Source organism: Rattus norvegicus, chromosome 13 (assembly GCF_021556685.1).
Source record: "Rattus norvegicus strain SHRSP/BbbUtx chromosome 13, alternate assembly SHRSP_T2T, whole genome shotgun sequence".
NCBI lineage: Eukaryota > Metazoa > Chordata > Mammalia > Rodentia > Muridae > Rattus > Rattus norvegicus.
The window spans coordinates 67,928,936-67,942,238 of record NC_141546.1 but is presented as its reverse complement, the minus strand read 5'-3'; the positions used below and the strand labels follow the sequence as shown (position 1 = coordinate 67,942,238).

Below are 13,303 nucleotides of genomic sequence, written 5' to 3'. Positions count from 1 at the left end.
ACTTGGTGTTCTTTTTTTTTTGGTTCTTTTTTTCGGAGCTGGGGACCGAACCCAGGGCCTTGCGCTTCCTAGGCAAGCGCTCTACCACTGAGCTAAATCTCCAACCCCCACTTGGTGTTCTTAACCACTGAACCATCTCTCCAGCCCAAGGTCTGAACTCTTAACTGAACTGTTCTGAGACTCTTTTGTTTTGCTTTGTTTTGTTTTGTTTTCTAGAGCTGATGGGAAGTTCAGAATGACCTTTCTCATGTTTATAAACCCCACTTTACCAAAGACTTGGGGTTATCCATGGAATAGTTATTCATAGTAACGGTGGGGAGAATATTCTAGTCAGAAATCACTGAGAGAAATGTGTGTGTGTGTGTGTGTGTGTGTGTGTGTGTGTGTGTGTGTATTTTTCATTGACAGAGAGAAGATCTTGTACAGTAGCCAGGCTAGTCTTGAACTCACAGCAATCTGTCTTAGTCTCCTGAGTGCCGGATTTACCATCATGGGCCACCGTGCGCAGATGAAAACACTGTTTTAAGACTAGGGCAACTTGATTTCCTTTTATCAAAGAAAAAATATTTTGAAGTTGTTGATCTAGCATTATATTAGGGTCAAGCACGCCCACCCAGCATGCCAAGAGTCTTCCTCTGACTTTCTGAAGTCAAACAGGAGAGCCTGGCCGACTGTGAGCCACGAACGTCATTTTATTAAGGCTCCCACCAATGCCTGAGCTTAGAGAACGCCAGCAAGTCCTTATGCTAAGTGAATGTCAGCAAGTTTCCTGATGGCAACCCTCTCTGAAAAGGCACAGTGAGAGGGACCATCTTACTTGAGTGGGCTGTTGCAGGGTACAGACCAGACCAGAATCCTACCCTGATGGACCTGACGTTCCAGTGAATAGTACATATGATAGGAGGCATTATTATTCCCGTGATATAGATGAGAAAAGTAAAGGACGGAGAGGCACCATTGTGTAAAGTGGAGGAAGCTATGTCAACATGGCTGGGACCTGGGGTGTGGGGCGCAGTCAGATAAATGGAGCAGGGTACAAGGTGTAGCATCCTGGGTCCATCATAAGAACCTTGGCTTTCCTTCAAAGTGAGATGAATGGCATGAGAAGCAGAGACAACAAGTGAAGACATGACCTGAGTCATATCTAAGAAGAGTAGGCTTGCAGCTGTGTTAGCAGAAACCAGAGGCGGGGGCAGAGGCAGGGAGGCGAGATCAAAGCCACTCAAGGTGACTACAATGGAGGCGGGAGGAGGCTGTCCATTGCTGCTTGTCGTCTGAGGCAAGAGTGAAGGGTCAAGAGTGATTTTTAAGGGCTGGGGTATAGCTAAATGTGTGTGTGTGTGAGTGTGTGTGTGTGTTCATACACATACGTACATACATACATACATACATACATACATACATACATGCTTACAGTGACTTTCAGAAGATTAGATTGAACAGCCAATAGGATGAAGAAAACTGAGGCAGCCGTGTAGGAGCAGAGAAAGCAGGAGCTCAGTCTTGTATGTTAAAATAAGATATTAATTACCCATCCAGGTGCAAATCGCGAGCAGGTGGCCGGATAGACGAGCCCAGAGACCACAAGAGCAACGCAATCGATTTCAAACACAATCTTGAAAATCTTTAGGTCGAAAGTCACGAAACTTTCATGTGTACTCATAGGTACCATTCAGTGGAATGTCAGGTCCATCAGGGTAGGATTCTAGAAAAACCAACAGTGTGCTGATGACAGACAGAAAAGAGGTGAGGCCTAAGGCCCGAGCCTTGGGCAACTTCTTCATTCTACACTCAGAAGTCAAAAGAAAGAGGGGAAGGGTGGAAAAGGGGAGATCTGTGACTGGGGAGGAAGAGTCCTATGAGCTGGAACCCAAGAAGGCATTTTAAGGAGAACAAATGATCAATGACTCAAATGGTGCTGATCAGTGGGGAATGGGAGGCTTTGAAGAGGCTCTTGGGTTTTCAGCAAATGCGGTTCGGGTGGTGGAGAAACAAGGCTTTTTAGCTGCGGTGGCTGGGGGGATCTGGTGTTGCTTGTTTGTTTGTGAGATGAAGTCTCACTGTGTTTCTCCAGCTGACCTGAAACTCAGAGATCTTCCTCCCTCTGCCTCTGGAGTGCTGGGATTAAGGACGTGAGCCATTAGGAGAGAGTTCTTGACGTATATCTGGTTTCAAGAATGGTAAGACGTCAGATGTGGTGGCATATTCATGGGACCCCAGCACTTGGGAGGACAAGGCAGGACGTCCAAGGCCACCCTGAGCATCACAGTGTGATGCTGTCAAGGGGTTGGCGAGCAGAAAGGAGAAAGAAATGGGGAGGGGGTGGAGGGACCGAGAGGAGGGGGTTGCATGGATTGTGGGCCTCAGTAGCTTGAGAGATCATTGAAGTCGGGTGCCCGGAATGAGCTTCAAACATTGGGGGTGGTGATCGAAGCTGAGGCTTTGAAGAGACGTGGGTACTTGGAACGGTACCGTCTGGGCGTGAGCATAGGAGGGAGTGGCTGAGGGAGGAGGGTGTGCCTCCAAACCCAGAGAATTCACTCAGTTAAGCAGGCATGCTTTTCTCTCTTTCTTTTGAAGCTACTTTAGTAACTCGGCGTGAAGTTTTGCTTCTCAAATGAAGCCTAATGAAATCGTTCCCTCCTGGAAGCCCATAAGTCATGAATGACACACCATGACGCACGGTGCCTCTAATCATCCTGTCCACAGACACAGTGGGAGCGCTTGGTGAAGCCGATGTAGAAAGGACGGATTTGAGCCCCAAATGAATACCAGTGTACATTCTTGGGGTTGGTGAAGTATACTTGAGTAACTTCTGGAAAACTAGTGGTCTGGAGAGGGTATTTAACTACCTATCGGATTTCCTTTTGTGATTGCCCCATGAATTTGGCTGCACCTCTTGATAGAGTTGGAAACCGTGTGCCTATGAAGTCATAATTTGATGGGATTTTTCTTAGTCGTTAAGCCAACCAAGAAGGAAAACATCTCATGAATATAACCTCCTGTAGATATCTTCATCATCATCATCATCATCATCATCATCATCATCATCATCATCATCAACATCATTGTTATTTTAGAAAAAAGAGTTACCATGAATTTCCAAGTGAGGCCCAAGAATAAGCAGAGGACAGTCTACACTGTGTTAACTATGCTACTGAAAAGCAAACAGAAGAGTTAACAAGGAGTCAGATCTAAAATCCCCTGAAGGGTTCTAGGCAGTAGGCGTTTGTTACCTATAAGTGAGAACTTGGGTGTCTTTAAGAAATATAGAAGCTGGGGTTGGGGATTTAGCTCAGTGGTAGAGTGCTTGCCTAACAAGCGCAAAGCCCTGGGTTCGGTCCCCAGCTCCAAAAAAAAAAAAAAAAAAGAAAGAAACATAGAAGCTTTATGAGTATGTTTTTGTTATGTCCCAGGGGTGGGATATGGGGCTGCTTCAGATTGTCCACAGCATTGACTATGATTTCCCTTGTGTTTTAATAGGGTGTGACTTTGCCAGTGGCAAATAGTGTGACATTTGGAATTCTGGGGACTTTTTCAGAGGTTCTATAGATGGTAGGGCCCCCGAGAGACAGAGTCATTGTTGGTCGGTTGCTGCTGGTCTCCATGTGCAAAGAAACAGAAGACATTAGTTAGCCTGTCAGGGAAGGTCAGACTTGTCTCAAGGAATTCGATGCCCCTAGTCAACTGGAAGCAGTCTAACGAGAGTCTTGTCTCTTTCCTCATCCTTCTTTCTCTCTCATCTAGTGTTAGGGGCTTGGAAGGGTGAAAAGGGGAGGAGAAGGGTGAAAGAAAGAAGGCCCCTAAAGTAGCTACCACAAGCTACAGTTAGGTGTTACGGGGACACAGAGAAAGTGTCCCATTTGTTTGTGGAAGTGAAGAGCCATGCTTTAGAAAAACTCTTCATGGGGGTTTAGTTTAGCTGAGACCACACTTGATGCCTGTGTCTTTCTCCTTGAACCTTCTGTTGAATGGAGGTAGACACTGCTCTGAACTAGACGTGATTGTTCTCTTTAGGAATAGTCACTCAGCGGGCTGGAGAGATGGCTCAGCCGTTAAAGGCTAGGCTCACAACCAAAAATATAAGAATAGTCACTCAGCTACCTTCGGGACTGTCTCAAGAGCCGTTTGTTTTTTCCTTCTCTTCCCACCTCCTTCTTCTCTCCTTCTGTTCATTTTATTTACATTTATTGCTTTGGCCTTCCATCTGCATTTGTGTCTGTGTCTGTGTCAAATCCCCTGGGGTTACAGACAGTTGTGTGCCATCACATGGGTGCTGAGAATTGAACATCAGTCTTTGGAAGAGTAGCCAGTGCTCTTACCAGCTGAGCCATCTCTCCAGCCCTGTACTTTCATTTTAATGGCCTGAGATTATAGGTCAAAATGAAGGCCTGGCTCCCTCCAGTGAGTGTGAAAGCTGGGCAGAACAGAACAGGACAGGAGCTGGGGAATGTGCTTGGGTAGACGGAAGAAGGGGTAGGTTTCCAGAGAGATGTGTCGTCCCTGGAATGCTGCTCCCAGAGCAGTGAGGGCTTGAAGGGTTGCTCTGGGCACTTAGAGGGGAGCTTTGTAGAAGTCTGCAAACACCAGTCTCCTTCCATAAGACTAAGCTTTGGAAGAAGTTTTGGGGGTTTTTGTTTTGTTTTTCGTTTTTTGTTTTTTTAAGGTGGATGGGTGTTTTAGATACATTTATGTCCATGCCACAGTGGAAGAGGGCACTGGATTTCCTGGGACTGGAGTTACAGACAGTTGTGAGACATCATTTGGATGCTAAGAATAAAACCCAGGTCCTCTGGAAGAGCAGACAGTGCTCTTAATTGCTGAGCCATCTCTCCAGCCTCTTTTGGGAGGAAAATTCAAATCACTTTAAAAAAAAAAAAAAGAAAGAAAGAAAAAGAATCCTGGTAGAGAAGACAGTGCCTACAATTTGATCTGACCAGACAAGTGTAGAAAGAAACTTTACAGGCAGATCCGAGGATAAGCTCCCCACCCCCACTGGCTTTTGTCCTTCCTCCTCCCCTTTACTTTTTATATAGTATCTATCTCACCATGCGGCCCAGCTGGGCTGGAACTTCCAATCTGACTTCAGCGTCCCGAGTGCTGGGATCGCAGGAGGCATGTGCTATCATGCTTGGGCCCTCATTTTCTTATAAACGAACAAACACCAACATATCCTTTCTAATTTAAAGCAGATTTTCTCTCTTGGGAAAAGTTCAAGCAGTCTTTTAGCTATTTGGCAAATTACAGTGATGCCGAGTGTATGCTCGGGTTGCTGCTGGCATGCGATTTTAGAGGGCTAATGCTAGGCCCGTGTGTGTTTTAAGAGCAGCGTGAAGAGAGTCTCGGTCCTGAGTCGACACCGGATTCCTGCCAAAAAGGGTGCCTGCCGATGGCCTGAAACACGGAAAGCACACTTTCAGACAGGCAGCAGCACCAGTTCAAACTCGTCAGACATGCTTTCCACCTGGCTCAGAGCTATTCATTCGTATTGGTTTTGACCATCCTACCCGTTTGCTTGTTTTCAGTCCTTATTCATTTTCAGGCCCTTCCATATAAGGTTAGCAAAGGAATCGCTGACTCCAACGATGCCATTTGGGATGTTCAACTAAAAGATTAATTTGGGTTTTAGTAATGTCATCTTTTTTTTTTTTTTTGTCATCTCTTTCCCCTCCCCCCTTTCCCACACCTGCCCAGCTCAAAGGTACAGCAAACAAACGCTAATGCTTAATTATGGAAAATTCCATCAATTTAGAAGGTGTTGGCTTTGGATCTGTTTCCAGGGGTGTTCAGTAGAACTAAAATCAATTATCCTACCGATGACGAGAACAGAGAGATGACACGAGAGGAAAGAGATACATTTCTACTGCAAAAGAGTCACAGGTAATTTCGTGATGATATTCTGCCCTCAAGGAGGTGGGGGATGGGTCCCACTCTCAGGTATAGACCAGCATGCGAGGGATGGGAGAGTAAAGGTTCAGATGACTCAGAGGAGCCCATAGTGAGCCACACTGACTGCCTGCTCTTGTGACCATGAGATGACAGGGCACTTAACCGCTAACGCAATAAGGACAGACTTAGAGCTGCCCTAACTGAAAGAGATATAAGGAGATGTGACAGCTGAACATATTGCAGAATGCTATATGGGATCCAGGAGCAGAGAAAGAACTCGGAGGAGGGCTGAGGTGTGCAGCCCATCGGAGGGCACACGCTTAGAGTGTTGGAGTCCCTAGGTTCAAACTCCAGCAAACATGCATGAAAGGCATGGGGTTTTTAAAAATTAAGAAAGTTTGAATACAGTATGAATTTTAGTTCCAATTTTGGTTTTGTTAATTGTAATATAAGGCATTTTGATGCGAGATGGAACAGGGGACTGAGTATGGGTTGTACGAGAACTCTGTCTTATATCCTTGTGTTTTGTTTTTTGTTGGTTGGTTTGTTTTTATAAATAATAATAATAAAGTCTACCCTGGGCTTGTTGGCAAAGCCCTGTCATCCCAGCTACTCCAGAGACTGAGGCAGGAGACTGAGGCAGGAGAGAAAGTTCAAGATGTAGGCTGCTGTGAAGCAAATTAAGGTCAGTCTGGGAAACATAGCCAGTCCATAACACACAATTTAAAACAGTTTTTAAAACAGAAAGCAACTGGGAGTATAGTTCAGTGTCAGAGCACTTTCCTGGCACTCAGGAGATCCTAGGTTTGATTCCCATTGTGATAAATAACTAACTAAAGCACAACTCCACTCAATGACAAAGCCCACGGCTCTCAGTGAGTGGCACCGAAAGTCTGATCATAGATGGGACAGTTTGGGGTAGTTGGAACTCTTTCACTTTAGACCAGTGACCTATGTTGTGGTGATGCCAACCATAAAATTATGTTGCTACTTCACAGCCATAATCATGTTACTGTTATGATTCATAGACAGATGTGCGCCCTCTAAGGGGTCGCGACCCACAGGTTGAGAACCACTGTCGTAGGCGGTGACCACTAGCTATACTGTGAAAAGTGTGAACTAAAGCTCCCACTTCCCAGCGCTGGACCCCTCTCAGCTAACACGTGTTGTGCTATAGTTGCATGTAGACCATGTATTTCCTTTCATCGTCATGCTAGCCAACACTATGAAGCAGACCATGGTTTTTATCAGCGCCATTTTATCCATGGTGAAAATGAAAGCTAGAGAGGTGGAGGACTGTGCTTGGGTTCACCTTGCTTAGCGGAGTGGGACTGCGACTCTACTTCCCTAGGACTGGTCCAGAGCCTTCCTTATCTTTTATGCATGTCCCTTCCCCATCTCTCCTCTTCTGGCCATCTGGGTAAGGGAGGGCAGGACTTCCTTTCCCCATCAGGAGTTGACCTCAGGATATGAATAACAACCTTTCTTCGGACCCTTGCTGTTAGCTATGCTTCATAAACCACAGAGTGCAACAATGGAGGGGGCGGAGTCAGCAAAGCTTAATTAGAGCCTTGGGACTCAACGCCAGTCATGCGGTGGTCAATTTTAACCCTAAACCTAACTGCATCTGAGTGCAGTTTCTGTAAGAACAACAGTCATCGCACCAGTGTGTAAATGAAGTTTCCAGTGGCTGAGCAGACTATCCCAGCCCTGGATTTCAGGGAGGCTGGCCCCCTTTTATTTACAAAATAAAGTAGAATTGTGTATTGGTCCAAATGAGGAGAGGTTGGCCCCTTTCATGTCAGCAAGAGTGTTTAGGGACGTCCATGCACTGAGTAACCTCGAGCTCTGCCTCGCTCACAGGTTTCCTTAGGTAGAAAGTTCACAGAGTGTTAGGAAGGCTAGTCCACAGAAAAGGTCCATTCAATAATGTCACACGTATAGGGGCTAAAACCAACCCTCCATTATGACCTCCTGCTGGAAAAGGCAAGGTAAGTTTAGACAGACTTGCAGGGAAGGTATTCCTTCCAGAGCACATTGATGCTGGAAGACTCCAGGGTATGGGGTGTGACAGACAGGGTCAGGCTTGTGTTCTCTCTCTGTCCATCTCTGTCTCTGACTCTGTCCCTCTGCCTCTGCCTCTACGTGTGTGTGTGTGTGTGTGTGTGTGTGTGTGTGTGTGTGTTTGGGGGGTGTTTCTCCCTCTCTCCCCAGCATCTCCCCCATATAACTCAGGTTGTCTTTAAGATCACAGCACTCCTGCCTCTGCCTCCTGAACTCTGGGATTATCCCCATGCACCACACCCAGCTCTTTCCCCCCTCTTTCCTCTCTTTGGTTGTCTCAGTTCCTAATGGTTCCACAATGGGAACATATTGCTCCTCTCGTAATGAAAATAAACAAGAAAGGCCAGGACAGCAAACAGGACTGGCTACTATTTGGGCCTGGAATTTATCATCTGGAAAATCATAGTAGGAACATGTGTGTAGGGGGGAGCATGATGCCCAGACAGACCGGCCATTGCCCTGCCCTGATTCTAGAGGCCACGCCCCCCGAGACAGACCCGATGCTGCCAAGCAGTGTTCTTGTGGTTCTAGGATCGTTTCCTCTGTGTCTGCTGCAAGATTCTGAGACATGCCACCTAGCACTTGGTAGGTTGACAATCCAGCCGCCAGTTTCGGTAGTTTGGTTCCAGGGGACAATAAAACCAGACTATACCAGACAACAGCAACCAAAGACAATACACAGGGCCACAGCTGGAATGGAGGCACAATTCAGAGGTTGACTCCTCTTGAGCTTCAAAACCAAGAGCCATTGTCCCAAAGCATTTATTGTCTCTTTATAAATTCTGCTTAGAAAAGGACTGCAGTATATAATTATTGAAACAAAAAAAAAAACCAAAAAAACAAAACAAAACAAAAAAAACAACCTACGCTAATGCTGGCTACACTCTGACAACACAGTCTCCCCTCCCCCATTGGGAGCTGCTACAAAGGACAAGAGAAAGAACATCTGTCGATCCCACAGTACACCCTTCCCTTGTTGAATAGCACCTTTAGTCTAGGGAATTAAGCAGCAGTCCAGTGAGGATCCAGTTAACCAAGGGAAGGGTTAGGCAATCTTCCGTGGCCACAGACCTGGGCCTTATGGTCTCTGCTACAAGTACTTGAATACGTTGGGAATGTAGCCAAAACCCACACGAACTAGATAATGATTGCCATGTTCTAACACAGGTTTTCCAGAACATCTGGCAGGCAGGATGTGGCCATGGGCAGAGGGTTTCTGGCCTCTGCTAACCGTAACCATTCTATCCTTCCAGCCCAGTGGTCTGAAGAGCCAAGCTGCCTCTGGTCAGCAGGAGCCTTCTCTAATGAGGTCACTGGTCCTGAACTGTGCATAGATGGTTGGGCCATTGAGGAAGAGGAAACACTTTTGCTTGATGTTTGTAGACAATGCTTGGAGTTTCCCACCGAGTGAATAAGGAAGAACGGGATCCTGCTGGCTATCGGCAAGCAGTCCACAGCTCAGAGTAGAAACACAGATTCCTGTTAGTCAAACACATGCATTCCAGCTGACATAAGACTTCAAAGTGAGTTTATGACTCTCAAAGTTTGCAAATACTAGGACGAAGTATATACCACGAACCGTCATTAAATTTCCCCCTTGTCCTGAATAGTAGTGAATAAAAATCAGTATGACTCAGCAGGGCGTGGAGGTTCATACTGTAATCCCAACAGGTGGAGGCAGGAAGGTCTCAAGTTCAAGGCCAGCCTGGGCTACATAGGGAGACTTTGTCTTAAAAGCAACAAGCAGAATCTAACTAAATCTATGCTAACCAACTGTGACAATGGCTAGTATTGTGATCAGTCTGACTTGCACCCAGATCAACTACAGCACAAGCTACTGGCTGCTCCGGTGAGGGGGTTTCTTGGTCAAATTATTTGAAGCAGGAAGAGAGTCACCTTAAATGTGGTGGCACCTTCTGTGACAGGCCAGGTAAAGGGACATGGAAGATACAAACTGTTTTTGCCTGCTCGCCCTCCTCACCCCCACACCATTTGCTCACCAATATTAGAACGAGCTTCTTCGATCAGCAGCTGTCTGGGGTCCTCCAGGTTTTCAGTGGAAATGGGACTGCAGAGCCAGCCAGCCTCATGGACTGACTGAACAGCTCCAAGATTCTTGGACTTTCTGCTCTCTGGTGCAAGTCAGTCAATGTTGGACTGCCCAGACACATCCCATTACTTAGTCTAAAACACACACACACACACACACACACACACACACACACACACACACACAGACATACACACACACACACACACACACACACACACACACACACACACACACGTTCTATCAGCTCTATATCTTCAGAGGACCCAACTAATGCCCCCAACTATATATCCTAATATATACATCTTTTACTTACCTGCAACAATGGGTGTGAATTTCCCAGGGGATGGAGACATTTTCATAAATGATCTCCAGGAAACCCAGTGAGGGTACTTACACTTACTTTCTCTGTCCCTTCTCCCTGTCTTTTCTCCCCTGTCCCCTCTCTCTGAGTCTTCAGGGAAGGTCTCACGTCTCATCCCAAGCAATCTGATTTATTTATTTGTTTTTGTAGCACAGGCTGTCCTTGAACTCTCTACACACCAGAGGTTGGCTTTGAACTGCCCCCTGCTCCTCCGTCCTGAGTGCTTCGCAACCTTTACACTCTAAGCATAAGGCAGTATTTTTTTTAAGCATCATCTCATTTTGAAGAATACTTTTTCCACACTATTCTTATTTTAGTTTCACATCATCCTTTTATATTTATTGAAATCTCCCTTCACTAGAAAAACACATGTGTTCATTTTATTTTATTTTTTTTTACTTAAAAATGTATTTACATTTTATTTTACTTAAAATAGGAAAGCTTGGGCTTTAGAAAAAAACTCAAAAACTAAAAAAAAATTAGTTTTTCCTTAAATAAGGTCAAATCTGTATAGTATTAACTCGGTTGTGTTCCTAACATTCTTAAGGAGTAATTTAGATAAAATATAATTTCCCTCACCACATTAATGTTTAACCTAAACTGAAGAAACGTGAGTGATTCCGGCTTTGTAAAACAAACACTAACTATGGATAGTCCATTCATTCTAACAGATGACCCCGAAGGCTTACTTACAGGAAGGCTTCATGGTAGAGACATAGGGCTTAAAGGTATGCAAACAAAACCCTCATATACACATAAAATAATAAAAATAAAAAATAAAAGATTAATTAAGTAACTTCTAGGGCTATGTTAATAGAGGGCTCTAAGCAGAGACATCCAGAGCTTCATACAGCAAAAAATCAAACCATTAAAACAGTTGTCCAAATCACTCAAGCCTACAATGTATTTTCCTAAAAGAACCAAGTCCTCCAGCAAATGCTTCGCTTCCGTTTAAGTCACTGGAATCACTGACTTAGTTGCGTTTCTTAAGAATTCATCTAAATAGACAAATTGAGGCTGGGAGAAAATTTTAAGGGAGAAAAGGATCTCTAGAGTCTCTGATTGTCGCTCTCTGCAGTGCAGTTGGGCAGTTTCACCTTTGAACCCAAATCAGATCCAGGCTTCTGTTAGGCTTCCTGGAAAAAAAAAAAAACACCCGGGAATGTTTGGGGATTTCTGTGCAGCCCAGCCTGGGAAAAGTTGCACCCCATGATATAGCTACCAAATCCGTGAGCTCTTTCAGACTGGAGGCTCTTTCCAACTGTGCTAAAAATAGCTTCCAGTTATCCTAAGGAGTTAAATGGAGTTATTTAAATACAGGCCTCTTACGTCTAGATTAAGATATCAGACTCAGAGAGAACCACGCACAACCTGATTGGGTGAGCTGAAAAGGCGTTATCCATAGTGGAAGAGTGACGGGAGGTAACGTGGGAAGGAAAATGTGCCCCCAGTAGACAAATCTTGCTTATTGTTGATTTTGGGGAGAAGAATTGCTATAGAATATCATACATGTAATAAAGATTAGGCATTTCTTGTTTTCCTTGCTACGTAATTTAATTTTTGGTTGTTACGGAAAGGTAGATTTACCCAGTGAAAGACTGAATTGTTTTAATATTGCAACCTAATAATAACTCCAAAGCAGCCATGCTCAACCTTCCCAGCGCTGCAGCCCTTTAATCCAGCTCCTCATGTGGTGGTGACCCCACAACCATACAATTATTTTTGTTGCTACTTCATAACTATTGTTTTGTTACTTTTAGGAACCATAATCTAAATAATATCTTTTTTCCAATGGTCTTAGGCAACCTCTGTGAAAGGTTTGTTCAACCTCCAAAGTGGTTGCGACCCACCGGTTGAGAGGCATTGCTCCCGAGCGTGGTACTGGTGTGGATCTATGAGGAAGACTGACACCTCACACTGGGAATATTAATAGCACCTGCTTTGTGGGGATGGTGGCCAGGAGCACACTCCTTCACACCTGGGCTGGCTCTGGGCATGTCAGCATCCAGTACAGTCTGGCTGGCCTTGTCACAACTGTCAACATCACTGCTGTGCCCAGTGTTTTATTTAAGACAGAAGATTGGGGTCTAACTGTAACAGCGTGTGTCAGACTTAATCGCTCAAGCGATTAAGGTGAAAATGCTGTCTGCTTAAATTTACAAGTGTGTTTAGAAACATCCTTTCCACCTTCAGCCCTGACTACACACACACACACACACACACACACACACACACACACACACACACACACACACACCCTGGCAGCACAGGAGGGAGTGTCACCCAAGTGGGGTCTTTGGCTGTCTTTCAAATCTGTGTCTGAGGCACAGATAGAAAGACATTAGAGGAAGTGTTAATATCTGTTGTGTAACGTCTACTCAGTGCCTCTCTCCAGGAATATGCTCACCTTCTTGTTTGGTTTCGTCTTCTTTGTCTGTTTTGTCTTTTCCTAAATGAGCCTTTCCATGTCTCCTCATTAGGTGTACTGAAAATGAATGTTTACTTCAGAAAAAATGCAAATAAGGTGGTGTGTATGTGTATGTGTGTGGTGTGGTGTGTGGTGTGTGGTGTATATATGGTGTGGTGTGTATGTATGTGTCTGGTGTATGTCATGTGCATATGTGTATGTGTGTGGTGTGTGTGAAGTGTGGTGTGTGAGTTGCATGTGTGTGTGTGTTGTGTGTGTACTGTGGTGGGTGAATGTGTGCACAGTGTGGTATGTGTGTGGTGTGTGTGAAGTATGATGTATGTATAGTGTGTGTGGTGTGTACGTGTTGGTGTGTACATGTTGATATTTGTCTGTGTGTGTGTGTGTGTGTGTGTGTGTGTGTGTGTGTGTTGATTTGCTACCACTTCCCCTGGCTAAATGTACCACTAGCCAACCTCACACAAAGTGTCAGCTCCCCCAGGCTCTGCTCCGGCTTCTCAGGAGCTCT

The 13,303-nt window shown here is 45.1% G+C and overlaps 1 protein-coding gene across 4 annotated transcripts in view; it reads left to right on the top strand.

The window, feature by feature from the left end:
- Positions 1-5,726: 5,726 nt before the first annotated feature.
- Positions 5,727-13,303, top strand: part of Lamc2 (laminin subunit gamma 2) — a 71,433-nt gene continuing 63,856 nt past the window's right edge. The window contains exons 1-2 of one of the 4 annotated variants that reach the window (XM_087579976.1): positions 11,708-11,746; positions 12,169-12,500. Coding sequence is in view for 1 of the 4 variants with exons in the window: in XM_087579973.1 (XP_087436099.1) it covers positions 5,834-5,880 (47 nt within the window). In the remaining 3 variants the exon portion in view is untranslated. Of the gene's footprint in view, positions 5,881-11,587; positions 11,790-12,168; positions 12,501-13,303 lie in introns of those variants that run through there. The other 3 variants (XM_087579973.1, XM_087579975.1, XM_087579974.1) reach the window with 3 other exon arrangements.